At 42.9% G+C, this 19,627-nt stretch overlaps 1 protein-coding gene across 3 annotated transcripts in view; it reads right to left on the reverse strand.

Annotated features, from left to right (window-relative positions):
* Positions 1 to 19,627, reverse strand: part of frmpd1b (FERM and PDZ domain containing 1b) — a 45,166-nt gene that overhangs the window by 5,934 nt on the left and 19,605 nt on the right. For 2 of the 3 annotated variants that reach the window (XM_061786842.1, XM_061786843.1), the window contains 10 exons: positions 18,226 to 18,271; positions 17,815 to 17,919; positions 16,616 to 16,711; positions 15,404 to 15,529; positions 15,151 to 15,270; positions 7,820 to 7,953; positions 3,604 to 3,730; positions 3,223 to 3,315; positions 799 to 981; positions 293 to 494 (listed from right to left, as the gene is read on the reverse strand). In XM_061786842.1, the coding sequence (XP_061642826.1) occupies positions 293 to 494; positions 799 to 981; positions 3,223 to 3,315; positions 3,604 to 3,730; positions 7,820 to 7,953; positions 15,151 to 15,270; positions 15,404 to 15,529; positions 16,616 to 16,711; positions 17,815 to 17,919; positions 18,226 to 18,271 (1,232 nt within the window). The remainder of the gene's footprint in view (positions 1 to 292; positions 495 to 798; positions 982 to 3,222; positions 3,316 to 3,603; positions 3,731 to 7,819; positions 7,954 to 15,150; positions 15,271 to 15,403; positions 15,530 to 16,615; positions 16,712 to 17,814; positions 17,920 to 18,225; positions 18,272 to 19,627) is intronic. The other variant, XM_061786845.1, reaches the window with a different exon arrangement.

Consider the following 19,627-nt stretch of genomic DNA (forward strand, 5'->3'; position numbering starts at 1 on the left):
TTTGGACATCTGTAATTATGCCCTCTTCCCCATCTGAAAATAGCAGAACGAAATTCCTCATTTTTAAATTTTTTTACGGACATTAAAAGATTTCCTCTTCATATGCTCTCACTACAGAAACAGTGAATGTAGCTTAATGTCATGAAACTGCCACCATCTCAACCTTTAGGGTATATGAAATTTAATGGATCCACCAGAAAATGTCAGGGACACTAAATGTCCTCCAATTCTGGAATGACCCATGTAACAAAATGGCCAAAGTCAGAAAGTGACTTAAACAATTTTTGCTCACTTGATAGGGATTCATAGAACTCGCCCTCTACCGCGGTGAACTTCCCACACACACCTTCTTCAGCAGCAATGCGGTGCACCCTCACTTTGGGGCGCCCCATTCGGAAGATATTGAGACTCGGATCCACCTGGAGTTTGCAGTACCCTCCCAGCAGACATGCTAGGTCTTTGGCTGCCAGAGAGTCCATCAGTAAGGCAAACGGCTGAGAGATTGAGGCCATTGTAGAAGACAGTGTGAAGCAGAAGTGATTTAAGCCAGAGGGTAAGGGAGAAAAAGGCAATGGAGTGGGACAAAGGGGGAGAGAAAGTCACATTTGAGTCCAGTGAATTAACCTTGTGACACTCATAAATAATCCCTTGGGCTACTTGGGTGTCATAAAAGGGATGCTTGACCTATATTTACTCAAGCATCAATTCTCTAATCTGTGTCAGTGTAAAAGTGCCTCAATTTCTATTAGAAATAGAGCCCAATATGTCAGTGTCCATGTGCAAATATGACTTGCATACCTTCATGTCGTGCAGTGAGATGCGCAGTAGACTGACTTTGTCCGACTCGGAAAGCAACTCCACGCGGCTGATGCTGCTGAATTCAACCAATGTAGAGATTACATTGAGCTTGTGGTTGATGACCTGACTCATGCCATACTTGGCTCCCACCAAGAGGCTGACTGACACCTCTCTTTCTTGAAGCTGGGTGTGGACGAGACAGAAAACATCACCAGAACAGTATTCAGTAGTAGTGGTAGTCGTCGATGCAGTGTTCCCTCTGTTTTTATAAGAGCAAGAAGAAGTGTCAGAGAAGGCCTACTTCTACACTACTACTAAGCTGTAGTAATTGTTGTTGTTCCCACAGAGCAGAGCGAATATCTGGGTCATTTTCATTTATTTTGATCAATAACGATAAAGACTTTCTAATTTTTAAACAATTCTAATTTAGCATTTTTTTTATGTTGCCTTGGTTTTATATGGGAAAATGTTTCCCATGCTGCAAAAGCCATGCTTAAAAGTCCGACTTTCAAAAAGTTATTGATGATTTCAAATTTTATGCAGCTGCGCTTCTGCCTACACTCACACCGCCTCTATTTGCCCCTCTGTTGACTTGTGCCGCTAAGTGATTCCACGGCTCCATAGACCTCGCTGGATCGCATTCAGAGTCTAGTAAATGTTCGGGTAGTCCGTAATAAATTATCGAGTAGTAAATAAATCTCAAGTACTGGTGATCATATACTAATGTGGTGTGGATATTATTGTTTTAAAGCTATTTTTGGCGTCATTGGCGAAGAATTTTGGTCAAAATATCCCCAACTATCACCAGCCAATCCAGCCGACTAGCCGCACTTCCGCCTCCGACTGACAATGTAATTGTGTAACTTAGCTATAGAAATATATTGATTAAAGAACACCCATCCCTTAGAATGTATGAATTTGTGGATCAATCTTAATCCCAATTTAACTTCTGCCACATCTTATTTGATGGGACCCATTGACAGAGCAAATGGTCATGGCAAAGACAAAAGTGCAGAAGGGTAAAGACAAACAAGTTCATAAAAATTGTATGACTTGCACAATTTACTGTACATGTGTTGGCCTTCAAACATTGCAGATACAATTCCATAAATGATCCTAACTACTCATTAAACCCATTACACTCTTGTCTTTATACAATTGTGTGGAAAAGTAATTGCCTCCCTTCACCTCCTTTATCAACAGTTGTATTATTGACTCTGTTGATTGTGTTAACAGAAAAAATACATAAATACATGTTTTTTTTCTTAATTGTATGAATAATTTTGATGATGTCTGCCCTTTTTTGATTAGAGAACCTGCCCCCCAAAATATCTGTTCACATGTCTGCAAAGGAACCCAGGACCACATCGAAAGAACTGCAGGCCTGCCTTTCCTCAGTAAAAGTCAGTGTACATAACTCAACAATAAAGAAAAGACTGGGCAAAAATGGCATTCATGGCAAGAGTTCCAAAGAGAAAACCACTGCTGACCCAAAAGAACATAAAGGCTCATCTTACTTTTGCAAAAAAAAAAAAAAAAAGACGTTTGGGAGAATATTCTATGGATTTATGAGTTGGAAGTTGAACTTTTTGGAAGGTGTGTGTCTTGTTACAGCTGGCGCAAATGTAACACAGCATTTCAGAAAAAGAACATCATACCAACAGTCAAACATGGTGTTGGTCGTGTGATGGTCTGGGGCTGCTTTGCTTCTTCAGGACCTGGACTACTTGCTGTGATTGATGGAACCATGAATTCTGCTCTTTACCAGAAAATCCTGAAGGAGAATGTTGGGCCATCAGTTTATGACCTCAAGCTAGAGTGCACTTGGGTTTTGCAGCAGGACAACGTTTCAAAAACACCAGCAAGTCAACTTCTGAATGGCTTGTAAAAAACAAAATGAAGGTTTTGGAGTGGCCTAGTCAAAGTCCGGACATGATTCCAATTGAAATGCTGTGGCATGACCGAAGAAAGGCTGTTCATGCTCCAAACCCCTCCATCGTTGCTGAATTAAAACAATTCTGAAAGGAAGAGTGGGCCAAAATATTTCCAAAGAGATGTGACAGAATCATTGGCAGTTATAGAAAACCCTCGATTTCAGTTGTTGCTGCTGAGGGTGGCCCAACCAGTTATTATGTTAAAGGCGCAATTACTTTTTCACACAGGGTCAGGTAGCTCTGAATAGTTTTTTCTCTGTACAAAAAAATAAGAATTTAAGAAGGGAGCAAATACTTTTTAATGACACTGTACATAAGAGTCCCGCTATTACAAACAGCTCTCAATATAATGCAGTGTATCTCTACAGCACTCCACATCTATGAGAAATAGAAAAAACTGAACATGATTTACTAATAAGTACCATTTTAATCCAAGCGTTACTGAATATTCTGTATCTCTGACCATCAACATCAGGCTCTTAATGCTTACCATCATCGTAGCTGAGTAGGATCTTCCCCCATAAGAAACAAGCTCTCCCAGTTGAGTGAGGTAGGCCAGCCGAGCCTGGGAAGCAGATATTACCTAAAACAACATATATGTAAGGAATGACAGAAGAACAGTAGGATGAGTACAGATGGGGAGAAATAAAAATTACAGATCAACACTGTCTACAAAGAAATGTGCTCCACTCATTTTACTTAGCTGCATATATCCCATAATGTGCCCTTCCTACTCAAGCTGTCACTCCATATATCACTTTAAAACCACAAGAGGATTAGCTCTGAGCCAACCCTCAAATCACAACTAAACCTTATTAGCTACAGTATTATTTTTACACTGTAACCTCAGACTCCTTGGTCAAACTTGTACCTTCTGGCGTGGCTCTAACAGAGCCTGGATCTTTTTGAGGTGGTAGGTGATGGCTTTCCTCAGGTCCTTCTCCCTCATGTTGCTTAGCAGTGTGGGGGAAATGAAGCTATCGAGGCCAAACTCCTTCCTGTCATCACCCAAAGGAAGAGGTGATAAACACTCCGATACAGCATATTGAGGTGTACACCCACAACGCTAAACAGTGTTAAATCAATACCTTGCTGACTATCAAAACTGAGCATTGTTGACTTGTCTCGCTTGTATTGAATCTCATTAGATTAAGTGTTCCTAATGTGCTGACTGGCCTGTTGGTACTACTACTAGTTGGTACGACTCACAAAAAGTTAGGGATATTTGGCTTTTGGGTGAATACATTTCCTAATTACAATTGGTATTTAAACAGTCGTTTTCATCATGCTGTTCACATTTTGACATCATGACACCAAAACCCCCACCTCATCGTGGTGGAGGGGTTTGTGTGTCCCAATGATCCTAGGAGCTAAGCTGTATGGGGCCTTACACCCCTGGCAGGGTTTCCCATGGCAAACAGGTCCTAGATGAGGGACCAGACAAAGCATTGCTCTAAACCTACAATTATGATCACGTTTTCCCTCGCCCGGACGGGGGTCACCAGGGCCCCCCTCTGGAGCCAGGCCTGGAGGGTGGAGCTCGATGGCAGGCGCCTGGTGGCTGGACTTGCACTCATGGGGCCCGGCCGGGCACAGGCCGAAAAGGCAACGTGAGTCCACCTTCCCATGGTCTCATCACCTGTGGGAGGGGCTGAGGGAGACGGGTGCACAGAGAGCTGGGTGGTGGCCACAGGTCCGCAACCCCCTGCTACAGAAGCTGGCTCTTGGGACGTGGAATGTCACCTCTTAGACGGGGAAGGAGCCTGAGCTGGTGTGCAAGGTCAAGAGGTTCCGACTAGATGTAATCGGGCTCGCCTCGTCACACTGCTTGGGCTCTGGTAGCAGTCCTCTTGAGAGGAGTTGGGCTCTTTTCCACTCAGCGAGCATCGAGGGGCATCGAACAGGAGTGGGCATACTTATTGCCCCTCAGCTCAGTGCCTGTATGTTGGGGTTTACCCCATTGGACAAAAGGGTAGCCTCTCTTGGCCTTCGAGTGGCGAGACAGGTCCTGACTTTTGTTTGTGCCGATGGACCAAATAGAAGCTCAGAGTGCCCACCTTTTTTGGAGTCCTTGGAGGGGCTGCTGGAGAGCGCTCCAACTTGGGACTCTCTCGTTCTGCTGGAGGACTTCAATGCTCGGGTGGGTAATAACAGTGAGACCTGGAACTGGAAGGGCGTGATTGGGAGCAGCGGCAGTGTAAAGGGAGTGACTTCTACTCTTAAATCTGACATTTGGGCTCATTATGGATTCCCCTGTAAATCCGGAACACAGGAAATGGGCAAAAGACACTCGAACAACGATACGCAATACCAACACGAAAACATGTTAGAAGTCGCCGTCCCAAAGCTTCACACAGAGTTCAGATAGCGGTTTTGGAGTCGTTACATTCGACACAAAGAGTGGCTCTTACATCTTATGGTTGGACTTCAGAACAACTGACCCCCTACGTACGTAACTACTATCACTTCTCATTTCATTTCTAATGAGTGGGAATTCATTCAGCAGACAAGAGCCCGGCACAGAAGCCACACAGGGACAGAATTGAACAGATTGAGGAAAGGCTGTGCGCGGAGGTGCACAAATATGTGCATCTTTATGATGCTAGCACTAAAAAATTACAAAGATGCACAAATGTCAGCGAACTCCTGGTGTGAAATTTCCGCGGCGGTAGGTTTAGTGGTGTTGGAGTGCCAGCGAAAGAGGAAACTGCTACCGGAATTGGCCATAAAATGCAGAGGAAACTCCACAATGTGGTGTCCTAGCCAAGACCAGCCAGCGACACCCCCGACTTGGAGGAGAACTGCAGCACATTTTCAAAACAGCGCGTGTGGGTTGTGCTTGAGTATAAAGGCAAACTGTGCGAGGGATAGCCGCAGTGACATCAGCGCGGTCGCCGGCCGCACGAGTATGAAGACGCCTTAACACTAATCCTAATTAGTCAAGAAATATTGTTGAAAGTATAGAGGCACTTTACTTTTTCAATTCAGAGCTATCGTCATGTATGAACTTTTGTACTACATATGCACAAATAAGTTATTGTGCACATTTTTTTATTACAATTTTCAAGTGGAAATAAACAATTTATATTTACATGCACTTTTCAGTGTTTGTACACAACTGTCATGTTTTTTACTTTTGTACTCCATGTGCACAAATAAGTTAGCTGCAAATTTGTATTTTCATTTTTTTATTTCTTAAGAAATGTGACGTGACAAATTCTTTCACATATAACCCATTTGATGTGATAAAACAATCGCAGGGGAGAGGCTGTGCGAAAAAAAAAGGGTTGGGCATCGTTTGAACTTGAGCGATTCCGGTGCCGATTCTGGTTCCTCATTTCGAGGAACGATTCTCTATTCCGATTCTTTTCGGGGGCTGGGTCAAAAAAGTTTGCATGGTTTAAATAAAGGGTGTCCAAAATATGAACATCCATTTTGTTAGCAGCCCGCAGTATGAACTGAAATGAACATTTGACTCGGGGTTCTTTATAACCAGCATCCATATCAAACCTATGAAATAAAATGCAAAGTGTGTGGAACTAACCCAAATTGACTTAATATTCATGAATTATTGTTTTAGCTAAAAGTTAAATCTAGCATTGTTAAAATAGTTATTTGCGATTGTTTTATCACATCAAATGGTTTATATGTGCAAGTTTTAACTTCACTTCCTGTTCTAAGCATGTAGCCTTTATTTTGAAGGGTTCGCATCAGAACTCAGCATTTTGGCACGAAAAATTACTTCACATGACACCGGTAAAAATGAAAGTAAAACGAAAAAGAGTAATGAATGGAACCAAATGCTCTGTAAAACGTTGATTCCTTTACCTACCCACTGATGAGACAAGGTTAGTGTTTGTGATACACGGAGACAACATTTTTGTGAATTTTGTCCCAATTCATTGTGATGTAAAGTTGCTAGTTTGACCTTTGAAGTTTTAGCTTAATGTTAAGCTTGTAATGCAACTGTTTCTACTTTCTTTCCAGTATGGTAAAGTAATTGATATTTTATGTGTCTGTCATCAGCTCTTACGTTGATTTGAAGACTAAAATGAACGCTAAAAACCGTCAGTGCAAGAGTGCAACCCACCGTTCAACTTGTTAGGTGCGTCAATGTTGGCATAGACGTATTTTATTGTTTCCCTCACCCCACTGACTTGACTGAAGTGTAGGCAGAGGCTCACGTCAGGCTTCTCCACATCGTGAAAGCCTCCTATGCACAATATAATCTTAATCCAAGTGTTGCACTGAGGTGACTGCTCATTTATTTTAACATAGTTAAGACACACTTTTGTTCATCGCTGAGCACAAGCACGTCTTCGTGCTCATTCTTCTTTGTTGGTTTTCGACACTTCTTCGTTGGTTTTCGCGACTTCTTCGGGGTCGGCAGACTGTAGGTATCAAAACTGCGAACCAAGATTTTTTTATTTGAACGATCCGGGAGAACCGGAATGATAGTCCCGTTTCCAATCGGTTCTCGATTCTTGATTCCCAACCCTACATATTACATATTTTTACATGGCATATAAAAACATTTAAAATTGTCAAAATTGACTCTTATCTGTGTGTTTCTACTTCTTACAGAATTGACATCGGAGCATTTAAATCAACCTTGAATCGAATCTAATTGCAACCTAAAGAGTCAAAATCGAATCAAATCCTGAGCTTCTTAACAATGCCCAGCGCTAATGGATGGATGGAGATCAAGACGACAGTGGCCACTGAGCTGAGAGTGTCACTGGATGCCATCAGCAGCTTGCAACAAAGGGAGGGACTGGAAGTGCCATAGAAAGGCATAGACATGGATGTCCTTTGAAATGTATTGGTGGATTCGTGGACCAAACACGTGAATTTTGCAGTTCAGCTGATTGTTTGAGAGCAGTAATTCGTGAAAAAAGTACTGAAACACTGAATCGTTGGACGTGCATTCAAAATTTTAGAGAAGGACAAATTAGGTTTGCCTGTAGGGTTATAATGCATTTTAGGTTCATCCTGAAATTTCACCCGAAAGCCCAATAGCCTTTTGTGATTAGTGTATATTAGCTTGCAGGAAATGTGTTCTATCAGTGTGACCCAGAAACACTCACGTAATGGCTTTGATAGAGGTCCTTGTCAATCCGCAGCTATCCAGTCGCTCGTGCATGTGCAGGGCAGCGAGGCGAAGTGCAGTATTACACTTCATCTCGACAGCAAAGCGCTCCTGGAGAACATCACCAACACTCTGGAAGCACAAACCGTTAAAATGAAATCAACACAGATTAGTAGCAAGGAAGGTTATGCTTGCAAGGTGAAATATGCAACACATCGTGGATGTTATAAAAATAGGAAAAAAATGCATTTTTAAAAAACATTTAGAGGCCCGAGCTATCATTTAGATGGCAAAAGCAAATATGGTGAGAGGCAAAGACTCAACAGATAAATCAGCATGACTGCAAGTGTTTTTCCCAATGAAATACTGTGCAGCAAATATAGGCAACCCACTGTTCTGAGGCCAGTCACTGAGTTTCAAATTAGTCTTGACCCTGAACAACACTACATTACATGGCCCTTATGACCAATGTAGTTTATCCATGGGAAACAGCATTACCATACGCATACTCGGGCAATATGTGGCACTGAGACACATTGCTTAAAGGGTAAGGAAACGCAAACATTTTGGGGGAAAGAATATGTTGTATGAGCCCCCACTAGTCTAAACACGGTATATACTGATTAACACTGAGCGGGTGTTCTCTAAAGATGGAGAACTTGTATTGCTTGAAAGCCAAAACATTGGGAAAAAAAGAAAAATCTGCCTTTTTGAATAAAAATGTGTGTGTGATATTTATACTACAAAATGTATTATAAACATTTGAAAATGTTTGTGTAATATATATATATACAAAATGGTTAGAGGCAGGGTACACCCTGAACTGGTCGCCAGCCAATCGCAGGGCACATATAAACAAACAACCATTCGCACCTATGGGCGATTTAGAGTCTTCAATTAACCTACCATGCTTGTTTTTGGGATGTGGGAGGAAACCGGAGTTCCCGGAGAAAACCCAAACAGGCATGGGGAGAACATGCAAACTCCACACAGGCGAGGCCGGATTTGAACTTGGGTTCTCAGAGCTGTGATGCAGACGTGCTAACCAGTCGACCACTGTGCCGCCTGTGTGTGTGTGTGAAAGTGTTTTTCCCTTTCCTGATTTCTTCTTTTTTTTGCATGTTTTGTCACACTTAAATGTTTCCCATCATCCATCCATCCATCCATTTTCTGAGCCGCTTATCCTCGCAAGGGTCGCGGGAGTGCTGGAGCCTATCCCAGCTGTCATCGGGCAGGAGGCGGGGTACACCCTGAACTCGTTGCCAGCCAATCACAGGGCACATACATACAAACAAACAACCATTCGCACTCACATTCACACCTACGGGCAATTTAGAGTCTTCAATCAACCTACCACGCATGTTTTAGGAATGTGGGAGAAAACCCACGCAGGCACGGGGAGAACATACAAACTCAGCCACCCAGGTGGGGCCGGGGATTGAACCCCGGTCCTCAGAATGGTGAGGCAGACGCTCTAACCAGTCGGTTTCTTCATTAAGTTGAACAAATTGAACACTACCAAAACCTTTAGTCATACGAAGAATATTTTTCTTATTGCTAGTCAGCTGGTCTAAGCTCACAAATGCACAGCCATGAACCTAATGTATTAATATGTCACAAAATGCTAAGTGAAGATGCACAAAAAGCTGTTAAGTGGGTACTTCCCACTGAGAGCTCTTATTAAAAGATTTCACTGTTGTGTCAAGAAACAGAAAAGGGGAACTCAAACTTTATTTTTCTTAAGTTCAGCACTTTATTTGAACACTTATAACGTTATCTTTTTATTTACTTGCTTTTACTGTGAAATGCAGCCCTACTTTTATTTCGTAAATGAGAGAACATGACACAGTTGTGCTGTGGGGCCAATTATGTATTACTCCTGCACTCACTGTAGTTGTCTCGCCGTGCTGGACTATTTGCATATAGTGGCCACTCATGCCAGAGTAGCATCTGCTCCATTTGCACACTGATTGAGGAGTATCTGTAACATTTGCACAACCATTGTCCCAGATTATCGCACTACTCGTCACTTTAAACCGCATACACTCCTTGAAGTCCAGTGCCCTTTGCACAATGGTCATTGCACCGGACTATTGCGATATTAGCCATTCGAACTGCTCTAAGTGCTAGAGGACTCTGCATCTTTTTGCACAATTGTCGTTTGTTGTTGTTTTTTGTCAATGTCTTTATGTCTCCAAAGTGTTCTGTAAATTGACTGTCTGTTGTACTAGAGCGGCTCCAACTACCAGAGACAAATTCCTTGTGTGTTTTGGACATACTTGGCAAATAAAGATGATTCTGATTCTGATATGTGTAATTACCAGGGCAGAATTTGTAAGATGTGTAAAAGTCTTTATTGTGCTGTAATATCATTATATCAGCGGCATAAAAAAAAATTATACTATCGTTTCTCTTGAAAGTTTGGGGGAATATGTATTGTTCTAAAAAAAAATTGCTATCATGGCAAGCCAAAGCACATATTGATAGAGAGCAAGAGCAATGGATAACACAAAAATATTGTACACACAGAATAATAGATTAAAGAGTAACAACTGTAATCAAAATCTAAAAATACAGCGGAAACGTGAACCAAGAATCCCGATGTAGCGGAGGATTACTGTATCTGTACTCCGTGATGATGAATTGCAGGGACTCATTGTTCCAGGGCTGGGACTCATTGCTTCAATAACATGTCCATCCCAGGGCTCACATAGTCTGAAGTGTAAAATGATATATGAGGAACAATCGAGAAAGAAAGTAACTGAGATCTGTCAGTGTGGAAAAGGTTATAAAGCCATTTCTAAAGCTTTGGCATTCCAGCAAACCACAATGAGAGCCATTACCCCGAAATGGTGAAAAAAGCACAGTGGTGAACCTTCTCAGGAGTTGCCGGCTGACCAAAATTACTCCCAGAGCACAGCGACGACTCATCCAAGAGGTCACAAAAGACCCCACAGCAACATACAAAGAACTGCAGGCCTTAGTTGCCTCTTAAGGTCAGTGTTCGTGACTCCACCATAAGAAAGAGACTGGGCAAAAGTGGCCTGCATGGCAGAGTTCCATCCATCCATCCATCTTCTACCGCTTATCCGAGGTCGGGTCGTGGGGGCAGTAGCTTCAGCAGGGACGCCCAGACTTCCCTTTCCCCAGCCACTTCATCCATCTCTTCCGGGGAGATCCCGAGGCGTTCCCAGGCCAGCCGAAGGATGTAGTCTCTCCAGCGTGTCCTGGGTCGTCCCCAGGGTCTCCTCCCGGTGGGACGTGCCCGGAACACCTCACCAGGGAGGCGTCCGGGAGGCATCTGAATCAGATGCCCCAGCCACCTCATCTGGCTCCTCTCGATGTGAAGGAGTAACGGCTCTACTCTGAGATCCTCCCGGATGACCGAGCTTCTCACCCTATCTCTAAGGGAGAGCCCAGACACCCTGCGGAGGAAACTCATTTTGGCCGCTTGTATCCGGGATCTCGTTCTTTCCGTCACAACCCACAGCTCATGACCATAGGTGAGGGTGGGAACGTAGATCGACCGGTAAATCGAGTGCTTCGCCTTTCGGCTTAGCTCTTTCTTTACCATAACGGATCGATACAAAGTCCGCATCACTGCAGACGCTGCACCGATCCGCCTGTCGATCTCCCGTTCCATTCTTCCCTCACTCGTGAACAAGACCCCAAGATACTTGAACTCCTCTACTTGGGGCAGGATCTCATCCCCGACCTGGAGAGGGCACGCCACCCTTTTCCGACTGAGGACCATGGTCTCAGATTTGGAGGTGCTGATTCTCATCCCAGCCGCTTCGGCAGCGAACTGCTCCAATGAGAGTTGGAGGTCACGGCTTGATGAAGCCAACAGAACCACATCATCTGCAAAAAGCAGAGATGCAATACTGAGGCCACCAAACCGGACCCCTCTACGCCTCGGCTGCGCCTAGAAATTCTGTCCATGAATGTTATGAACAGAATCGGTGACAAAGGGCAGCCTTGGCGGAGTCCAACCCTCACCGGAAACGAGTCCGACTTACTGCCGGATATGCGGACCAAACTCTGACTCCGGGATCGGACAGCCCGTATCAGGGGGTTCGGTACCCCATACTCCCGAAGCACTCCCCACAGGACCACCCGAGGGACACGGTCGAACGCCTTCTCCAAGTCCACAAAGAGCACTTGAGGAGGAGCAGTGTGGTTTTCGTCCTGGCCGTGGCAGAGTTCCAAGACAAAAAAAAACCACTGCTGAGCAAAAAGAACATGAAGACTCATCTCAATTTTGCCAGAAGAAATCTTCATAACCCCCAAGACTTTTGGGAAAATACTGTGGTCTGATGAGACAAACGTTTTTGGATGGTGTGTAAAAGTAACACAGCAATTCAGAAAAAGAACATCATACCAACAGTAATATATGGTGTGGTAGTGTGATGGTCTCTCGGGCTGTTTTGCTGCTTCGGGACTTCAGACTTGCTGTGATAAATGGAACCATGAATTGTGCTGTCTACCAAAAAAATCCTGAAGGAGAATGTCCGGCCATCTGTTTGTGACCGCAAGCTGAAACGAACGTGTGTTCTGAAGGAGGACAAGGATCCAAAACACACCAGCAAGTCCACCTCTGAATGGCTGAAGAAAAACAAAATGAGTTTGAAGTGGCCCAGTCAAAGTCCTGACCTGAATCTTATTGAGATGCTGTGGCATGACCTTAAAATGGCGGCTCATGTTCGAAATCCCTCCAATGTGGCTGAATGACAATAATTCTGCAAAGATGAGTGGGCCAAAATACCTCCACAGCAAGAAGACTCATTGCAAGTTAACGCAAACGCTTGATTGCAGTTGTTTCTGCTGAGGGTGGCCCAACCAGTTATTAGGTTTGGGGAGCAATCACTTTTCATGCAGATTTTTTTCTCCCTTAATAAAAAAGCTTAATTTAAAAACTGCATTTTGTGTTTGTCTTTCACTAATATTTTAAGTTGTTTGATGAGGTGACAAACACCTTTTTCACACCTGTCTGTGTGTGTGTGTGTAAATATATACACTCCCTGCTTCGCATTCAGGTTGGCATTGCAAATGAGAATCAGTTCTCAATTGCCTTACCTGGATAAATAAAGGGTTAAGTTTTAAAGGTATCAAATCTATTTTAAACTTTGATTAAGATACAGTATAAAATAAGACTAACTTAAAAGGTTGAGGTGCATGCAATCATATTTTTTGGATCCAGCAAGCGCCAGTCATGAACATGTCTCTTTTGGATGAGCTACCCTGAACTTATGGTGCAGTGGAAAAGCAACCCATATGGGGCCACAGGAACCTTTTGCTACCAGGAACTTGCTGGAAAACTGGCTAATCATTCATAAGATGGCTACCAATCAACAATATTATAGTAAAATGGTAGCAAGATGTGGACATTGTGACATGAGCCAATGCCATGAGCATGACTGCCACCAGTGTTAGGAAAGTTCATTTTCTATGCAAACTAGTTCAAAGTTCAGTTCATCGTTCCAAAAATCAACTACTTCCTAAAGATTTGTTTCCCTCAATATGTAGCTAAGAGCTATTACCCTCCAAATACTAGCATTTCCCCATTGTTGCCAGCCATTCAGTCCACACTAGTAGCCAGCTGCAGTTTTCATCCTACAGTCTCAAAATCATGAATTTGTGTATTTTTCTTTTGCTTAAATTGTCTTTTTTTTAAATGAGGAATTCAAACAAAAACAGGACTGTAGGACTGTTTGCACATTATAATGTGCAAACACAATCTGAAGTAGAAAATTAGCTGTCACTGCAGCTTTCCCCTTCTCACTGCCTAACATGACCTTAATTTCCCCCCCCCCCCCCCTCAACATGAGTACTCGTGAGAGATTGTTATATGCACGTCAATCGGGTAAGGCACCTGTAAAACGACGAGACACCTGCGACTTTGTGCTGTCCCCCAGCAAAATACAAGGGAAAATGCGCTTATGCGCTTATGCCTACCAGGGATCTGCAAACAGTACTACCTTACTATTTGTTGCCTACCAATCCAGATTGCCCGACTGATGTAACCACCCCAAGCTCTCTTTTTTTCCCTCCAGTCACGCATCACATTTTGACAACTCGCGGCCGTACGACTGTTGGTGGTTCGGTTGCCAGATAAGCATTTTACCACCGACATACAATATGAAGCCTTATTAAATAGTCTGTTTAGCCAGGTTTTCAGCTGGAAACCTCTGAAACCTGGCACTCTAATGAAAAAAAATAACCCCTGCCATTTAAAAACCCTTTCGCAGACGCCAGAATGAGCGCGTTCGCAATAACGTTCATTGGGCAGAAATTGGGCAAGTTTGTCCAAATTGAACGGTTTCATTAACCTTTGTTCATTGAACTAGTTCAGGTACAACACTGGCTGCCAGCCTGCCACAGTATTGTTTCTTCGTCGCAGCTCATAGATTAAGTCAGAACCCACAGTTCCCCTTGAATATAAATTATTCATTTTACAAACAACATTTTGCACAATTCTATGCTTGCAAAAGTTTTCTGTTCCAACATGGCTATGGCCCAATGCACAAAGCAAGGGCCATAAAGTTGTGGTCAGATGAGCTTGTTGTGTAAGAATGTACAATGATGCGTACGCACAAAAACGTGGAGTACGTTCTCTTTCACGGCCAAGTTCAGATGTATCTTTATCTTTATTTATTTATTTATATCATCGTACGCACGTTTCTGCAGCTGTTGGTGCTTTGGCGACACTTAGAGGTGATGCTGGGAAACTGTTATCATAAATCTGCACATCAGAGACACATGAACAATTAGCACTGATGAACAATTCATGCCCGGCAACCTTTGATTTCAACAATGTAAAAGAAGCAAGGACTCGGAATTCACTTGTTAACCAGTGTATTTAATGAATCGCTGATATTTGTGAGGACGCCTATAAATTGATCATTTATGCCGCCTATTGGCCTCACAATCTCTTGTGACTCCAGCGCAGCACGGGTGAGGACACGGCCAGTCGGGGCGGCAGCAGCACCCGCTTGTTGGAGTGTAATTGCCATCCAAAATGTGCGCTCATTCCCACGTTGATTGGGATTACGAAGGAAATGTGCTTGGATTCATGCGTACGCACAGACTCATACATCTGGATATTTTTGTGCATACGAGGTTTTCTGGATTTGAGCGTACGCCATGTTTCAGTAGGAAATCCACGCAAGTCTTTGTACATGAGGCCCGAGGTGTCCCATTTAATTTGCCTATATATTGAATAATCAACATTAAAAGTACTGACAGAGAAATAGCCAATAATATAAGTACCCTGTAGTTAAAAATGAGTGTTATAAGGATGATCTAATGCAGCAGCTATGCTTCTCTAACCTGTAAAAATAGGTACTCAAAGGCAAAGGCGTCCTCCTGCTGCAGATCCGTAGGATCTCTGGGAATGAAGCACACCCGGAAAAGACATCTGTAATCATGGGAGTCTTTTTTCTGCACCACCTGATGGAGACATAAGGACATGGAAATGTTAACACAATTTCAGAAAGTCAAAGCAACAACATCCTATATCCAGTTGATTCATTTATAATAATAACAATAATAATAAAAAGTCTGTTGCATATTGTTTTCTTACCTTCTGTATAAGCTCATCTTCATGCAGCAGCAGTAGTTTGGTGATGCTGTACTGTTGCTCCAGCACCAGGGCAAAGTATTCGATAGCCCGGATGGATAGTTTATCCTTCAGAGTCAGAACTATATCCTGGAATGGTGGAAAAAATAACAGTTCAGAGCCCCTTACACAAACATATTTCACCCCAGTCTGCTGATGGCAGATGGTCAGTCAAAATTGCCTCACTCACTTTGCCTCAGTATGGTGAGGGAAAACAAGCTATTAGACACAAAACCTCGTTGAACAAAAATAGTGTTGTTTTTTAAACACTACATTTACAAATACCAAATGAGTTACATCATAGCTCTAACTCTCTTTCAAACACTAGATATTCTTACATTAACCTCACACACTGGAACATACTCCCCCTCTCTCGTCCTTCTGAAGCTATCAAATTAATCGGGTTTTACTAACGCACCACTGGAGTGCAGCTACAGTCTACCCACACTCAAATACTCTTGAGCAATCATGAAATGTCATCCAGTATGAACATTATAAAATGCAGTACTCCCACTTCAGTCTTCTTGAAACTAAAATCTGGTTTCAGGGCACTGAGACGGTCTAAAAATAGGATTCTTAGTGGGTAGTAATTCAAAGATGGAGTAATGTGTAGCTGCTGAGAGACTATCACTCTCTGCTGTTTTGTTTTTTTAAGTACAGTAATCCCTCGCTATATCATGGTTCACCTCACGTGGCCTCGCTTCATTGCATTTTTTTTGCGTTGAAATGCTTGCTTTTGTGTGTTTACGTCTTTCAATGTGATTACAGCGTGTGGGAGGAGGTATTTTAAAGCTTCGACAATGGAGCAAATGTATTTATGTATTTCCTATACATTTAATGCTTGCAATTCTTTGTCTGTTCAAATACATTTACAATGTTACAAAATGTCTTTTAATAAGTTTACATGTGTTTGAAGTGTGTGGGAGGGGTATTTTAAGGCATAAACTATACAGTATATAAAAAAAATGGAGGATCACTGTATTGATATGGACTGTGCCTTTAATGAGGACAAGCGCTGTAGAAAACAGATGAATGGATGGATAACGTGTTGTCCTCTGCGTTTAATTGACTGTAATTACCTAAACTACAGTTCTCAATTAAGGAGTTATGTTCTAAAAGAGACCTAACCTTTTATTTAAACACCCTTTGACACTGCAGCACATGTAGAGAACATACCTTGACAGTGGTAGTGTGGTCAAATTTGAAGGCCTTGGTCTGTCCGTTCTCTAGATAGACTTTTAGAACGTTGGGCAGGAAGAGAAGAGAGTTTCCCTGATGGAGAGAATAAAAAAGAACTGATGGAACATGACGATGTTGCAAAGCAGAAATGTGCAATACGACTGATTGCGATTGATTAGTGGCGGGCGGTGCATTTGGGACATGGGCCTTCAGTGGAGATTTAAGTGACCCAAACCAGCCCTGAATACCACCACAACCACGTTGCAGTTTTACAAAAGATACAAAAACGCAATGTAACAATGTGTGGCATTACAGAGAGAGATTTTATTTCATTATTTATCTCTATTTATATGGCCGCTAACTTAGCAATTGCCACACGGCATCTTTCACTAATTAATGTCGAATGAAACACGACTAACACACAGGTGCTGGCTATTGTTAACAGGGCATTTATAAAAGCGTACTTCTGTGTTGCTACTCGTCATTAAAGCACACAGCCAAACAAAAGAACTGTACACACACTATCTTCTACCATCGCAAGTTTCGCTCATCCAGCCACTGTGACATTACCACCCATGCACAAATCACGGGACAGCTCAAATAAAATCCATTTCATCCATTTTCAACACCGCTTATCCTGGTTAGGGTCACAGGGCACTGGAGCCTATCCCAGCTGACTTCGGGCAGGAGGCGGACTACACCCTGAACTGGTCGCCAGTCAGTCACAGGGCACATATAGACACGGACAACCATTCGCACTCACATTCACACCGTCACTGAGTGGGAACTGAACCCACACTGCCCGCACCGAAGTCAGGCGAGTGTACCACTACACCATCAGTGACAGCTCAAATAACAATGATACACAAATGAACATGAAACAAAACAAAAAATTGCTTAAGGTACCCAAATGTAATAGATTTACCCTTTATAGGGCGGCACGTTGGAAACTGGTTAGCACATCTGCCTCACAGTTTTGAGGACCTGGGTTCAAATCCTTAGTATTAGTGACTGAATTCTCTGGTGACTATTTTTCGCTTCAGATATTAGTTTACATCGTTTACTTTCTGCTCTGTGTGACTTTAATTACCACATGGGACCAAATAGTTGTTTTTTTTTATTGGATTGTCCCTTCCAGATTTTTGTTTAATTGGATTAAATTCATATAAATCCCTCCCAGATTTAAATCTTCTCACCTGAGTGTGCCCATTGACCACCACCTCCTCTGCAAAGCGCACTTTAACTGGATTACTCCTCAGACGGGCTCTCTTCTCTGCTGACATGATGGATGATTTGGGGTTCTGCAACACACACACACACGGACGCACACGAAATGTGTCAGTGTGTGGTTGGAAACACGTTGGCTGAACTCACACGAGACAAAAGCAATTCATTCTTCAACTAACAAGTTTAGTCTTTCTCGGACGCAAATGGCTGACGTGCTTGTTTGTACATTTGCACTTCGTAATATGGAAGCACGTGGACGGGACACTTAATCTTGAGGTTACATGCTTGAAATATATGAAAGGGAGATGTTGGTATGGTGCAATGGCTCTTTGTGAAGGTGTGCCAAGGGAAATTCATCATTGCTTTGTTTTTGTACTCACAGTCATGTGCCGGAGGATCGTTACGGTTATACAGTCCTCCAAGTCCCTGTGCGGAAAAACAACGCAAGCGCGCGCACACACACACACAAATGTACACACACACACGCGCACACAAACGGACACGCAGATCATTTTCTTGTTTCAGCTGTCAAGTAAGCACTTTCGCCTGCAACCTTTGCCCTAAGCCTGCTAAGCTATTCTCACACATATATACACCCTCCCACATGCATCAACAGCTTCTCCAAACAGTGAAGACCATCTAATGACACTGCTTTTTACTGGATGGGCCACACGCACGCAGCAGCACGACACGTGCCCTGGTAACTGGAAAGGTTAATTGATCTGATCTGGTGGTTTAATTAGAGGACATGTAATACAGTCAATCAGAAAATAGTCGGACAGAGACACTATTTCCCTTTGAGTGATGCTTTGACGCACCCTAGTTTAGCTAGCTAGCTCGGGGCAAAGTGTTCAGTATAGCTGTAATTCCTACATTATATATATATACAAGTGGAGATACTGTATTATGGAAAATTTACTTTTTGTGGTGACCCCTGACAGGGAAAAGACGAAAGTCACTTATTCTATGCAAAGTTGTACCTTGACTTTGAGTATAGCATATATAAATTTTGCTAAATGAAATGAATTGAAATGTCATTAATTTGTTCCAAACCCCCGCCCCCCCCAAAAAAACAAAAGTAAATTCATGTGTTCACTATGTGCATTTAAGGGGCGTGATCTAGTAAGTGACATCACGAGCTGGAGTCCGGTTGGTAGGTTAATCCGAGTGTGAGTGTCTGGGCATGAGTTGTGGCCTACAGCAACTCCTTGCTAGCGCTCTCATTTTTTATTTGTGTTTGTCCTTTCCTGTTCAATAAACGACTGAAAGTGCATCGACAACTGTTTTTTTTTTTTTTTTTTTTGGTTGTTGTTTTTTACACTCGAGTGCTGGTGTATCCGAAGCTTGCAATCCATCCATCCATTATCCATACCGCTAATCCTCACTAGTGTCGCGAGCGTGCTGGAGCCTATCCCAGTTGACTCTGGCGGGGTACACCCTGAACTGGTCGCCAGCCAATCGCAGCCGAAGGGTGCCCGTATTTCAAATATTGGCTCGCGAACAAAGCAAAAAATTGACCAAGTGACAGCACGTAACTCAAAATACTAGGAAGCTGAGGTAGCTATTCAGAAGTCAAGGTACCATTGTAGTTAGGTCTCTAAAGTGCCTGTTCATCCCTCAAGTGTGATATTACACAACCAGGTACTATAAATATTCAGTTCTCTGCCTATTTCAGAAAATGTGTCTGTGAGTTGAGCGAGATGTTCTGCACGTCCCCCCCGGACTTCTGCCCCACTGTTACCTAACTGGCCAACTGACAAAATAACCACCCCCACACCAAGT

Source organism: Phyllopteryx taeniolatus, chromosome 10 (genome assembly GCF_024500385.1).
Source record: "Phyllopteryx taeniolatus isolate TA_2022b chromosome 10, UOR_Ptae_1.2, whole genome shotgun sequence".
NCBI classification, from domain to species: Eukaryota; Metazoa; Chordata; class Actinopteri; order Syngnathiformes; family Syngnathidae; genus Phyllopteryx; species Phyllopteryx taeniolatus.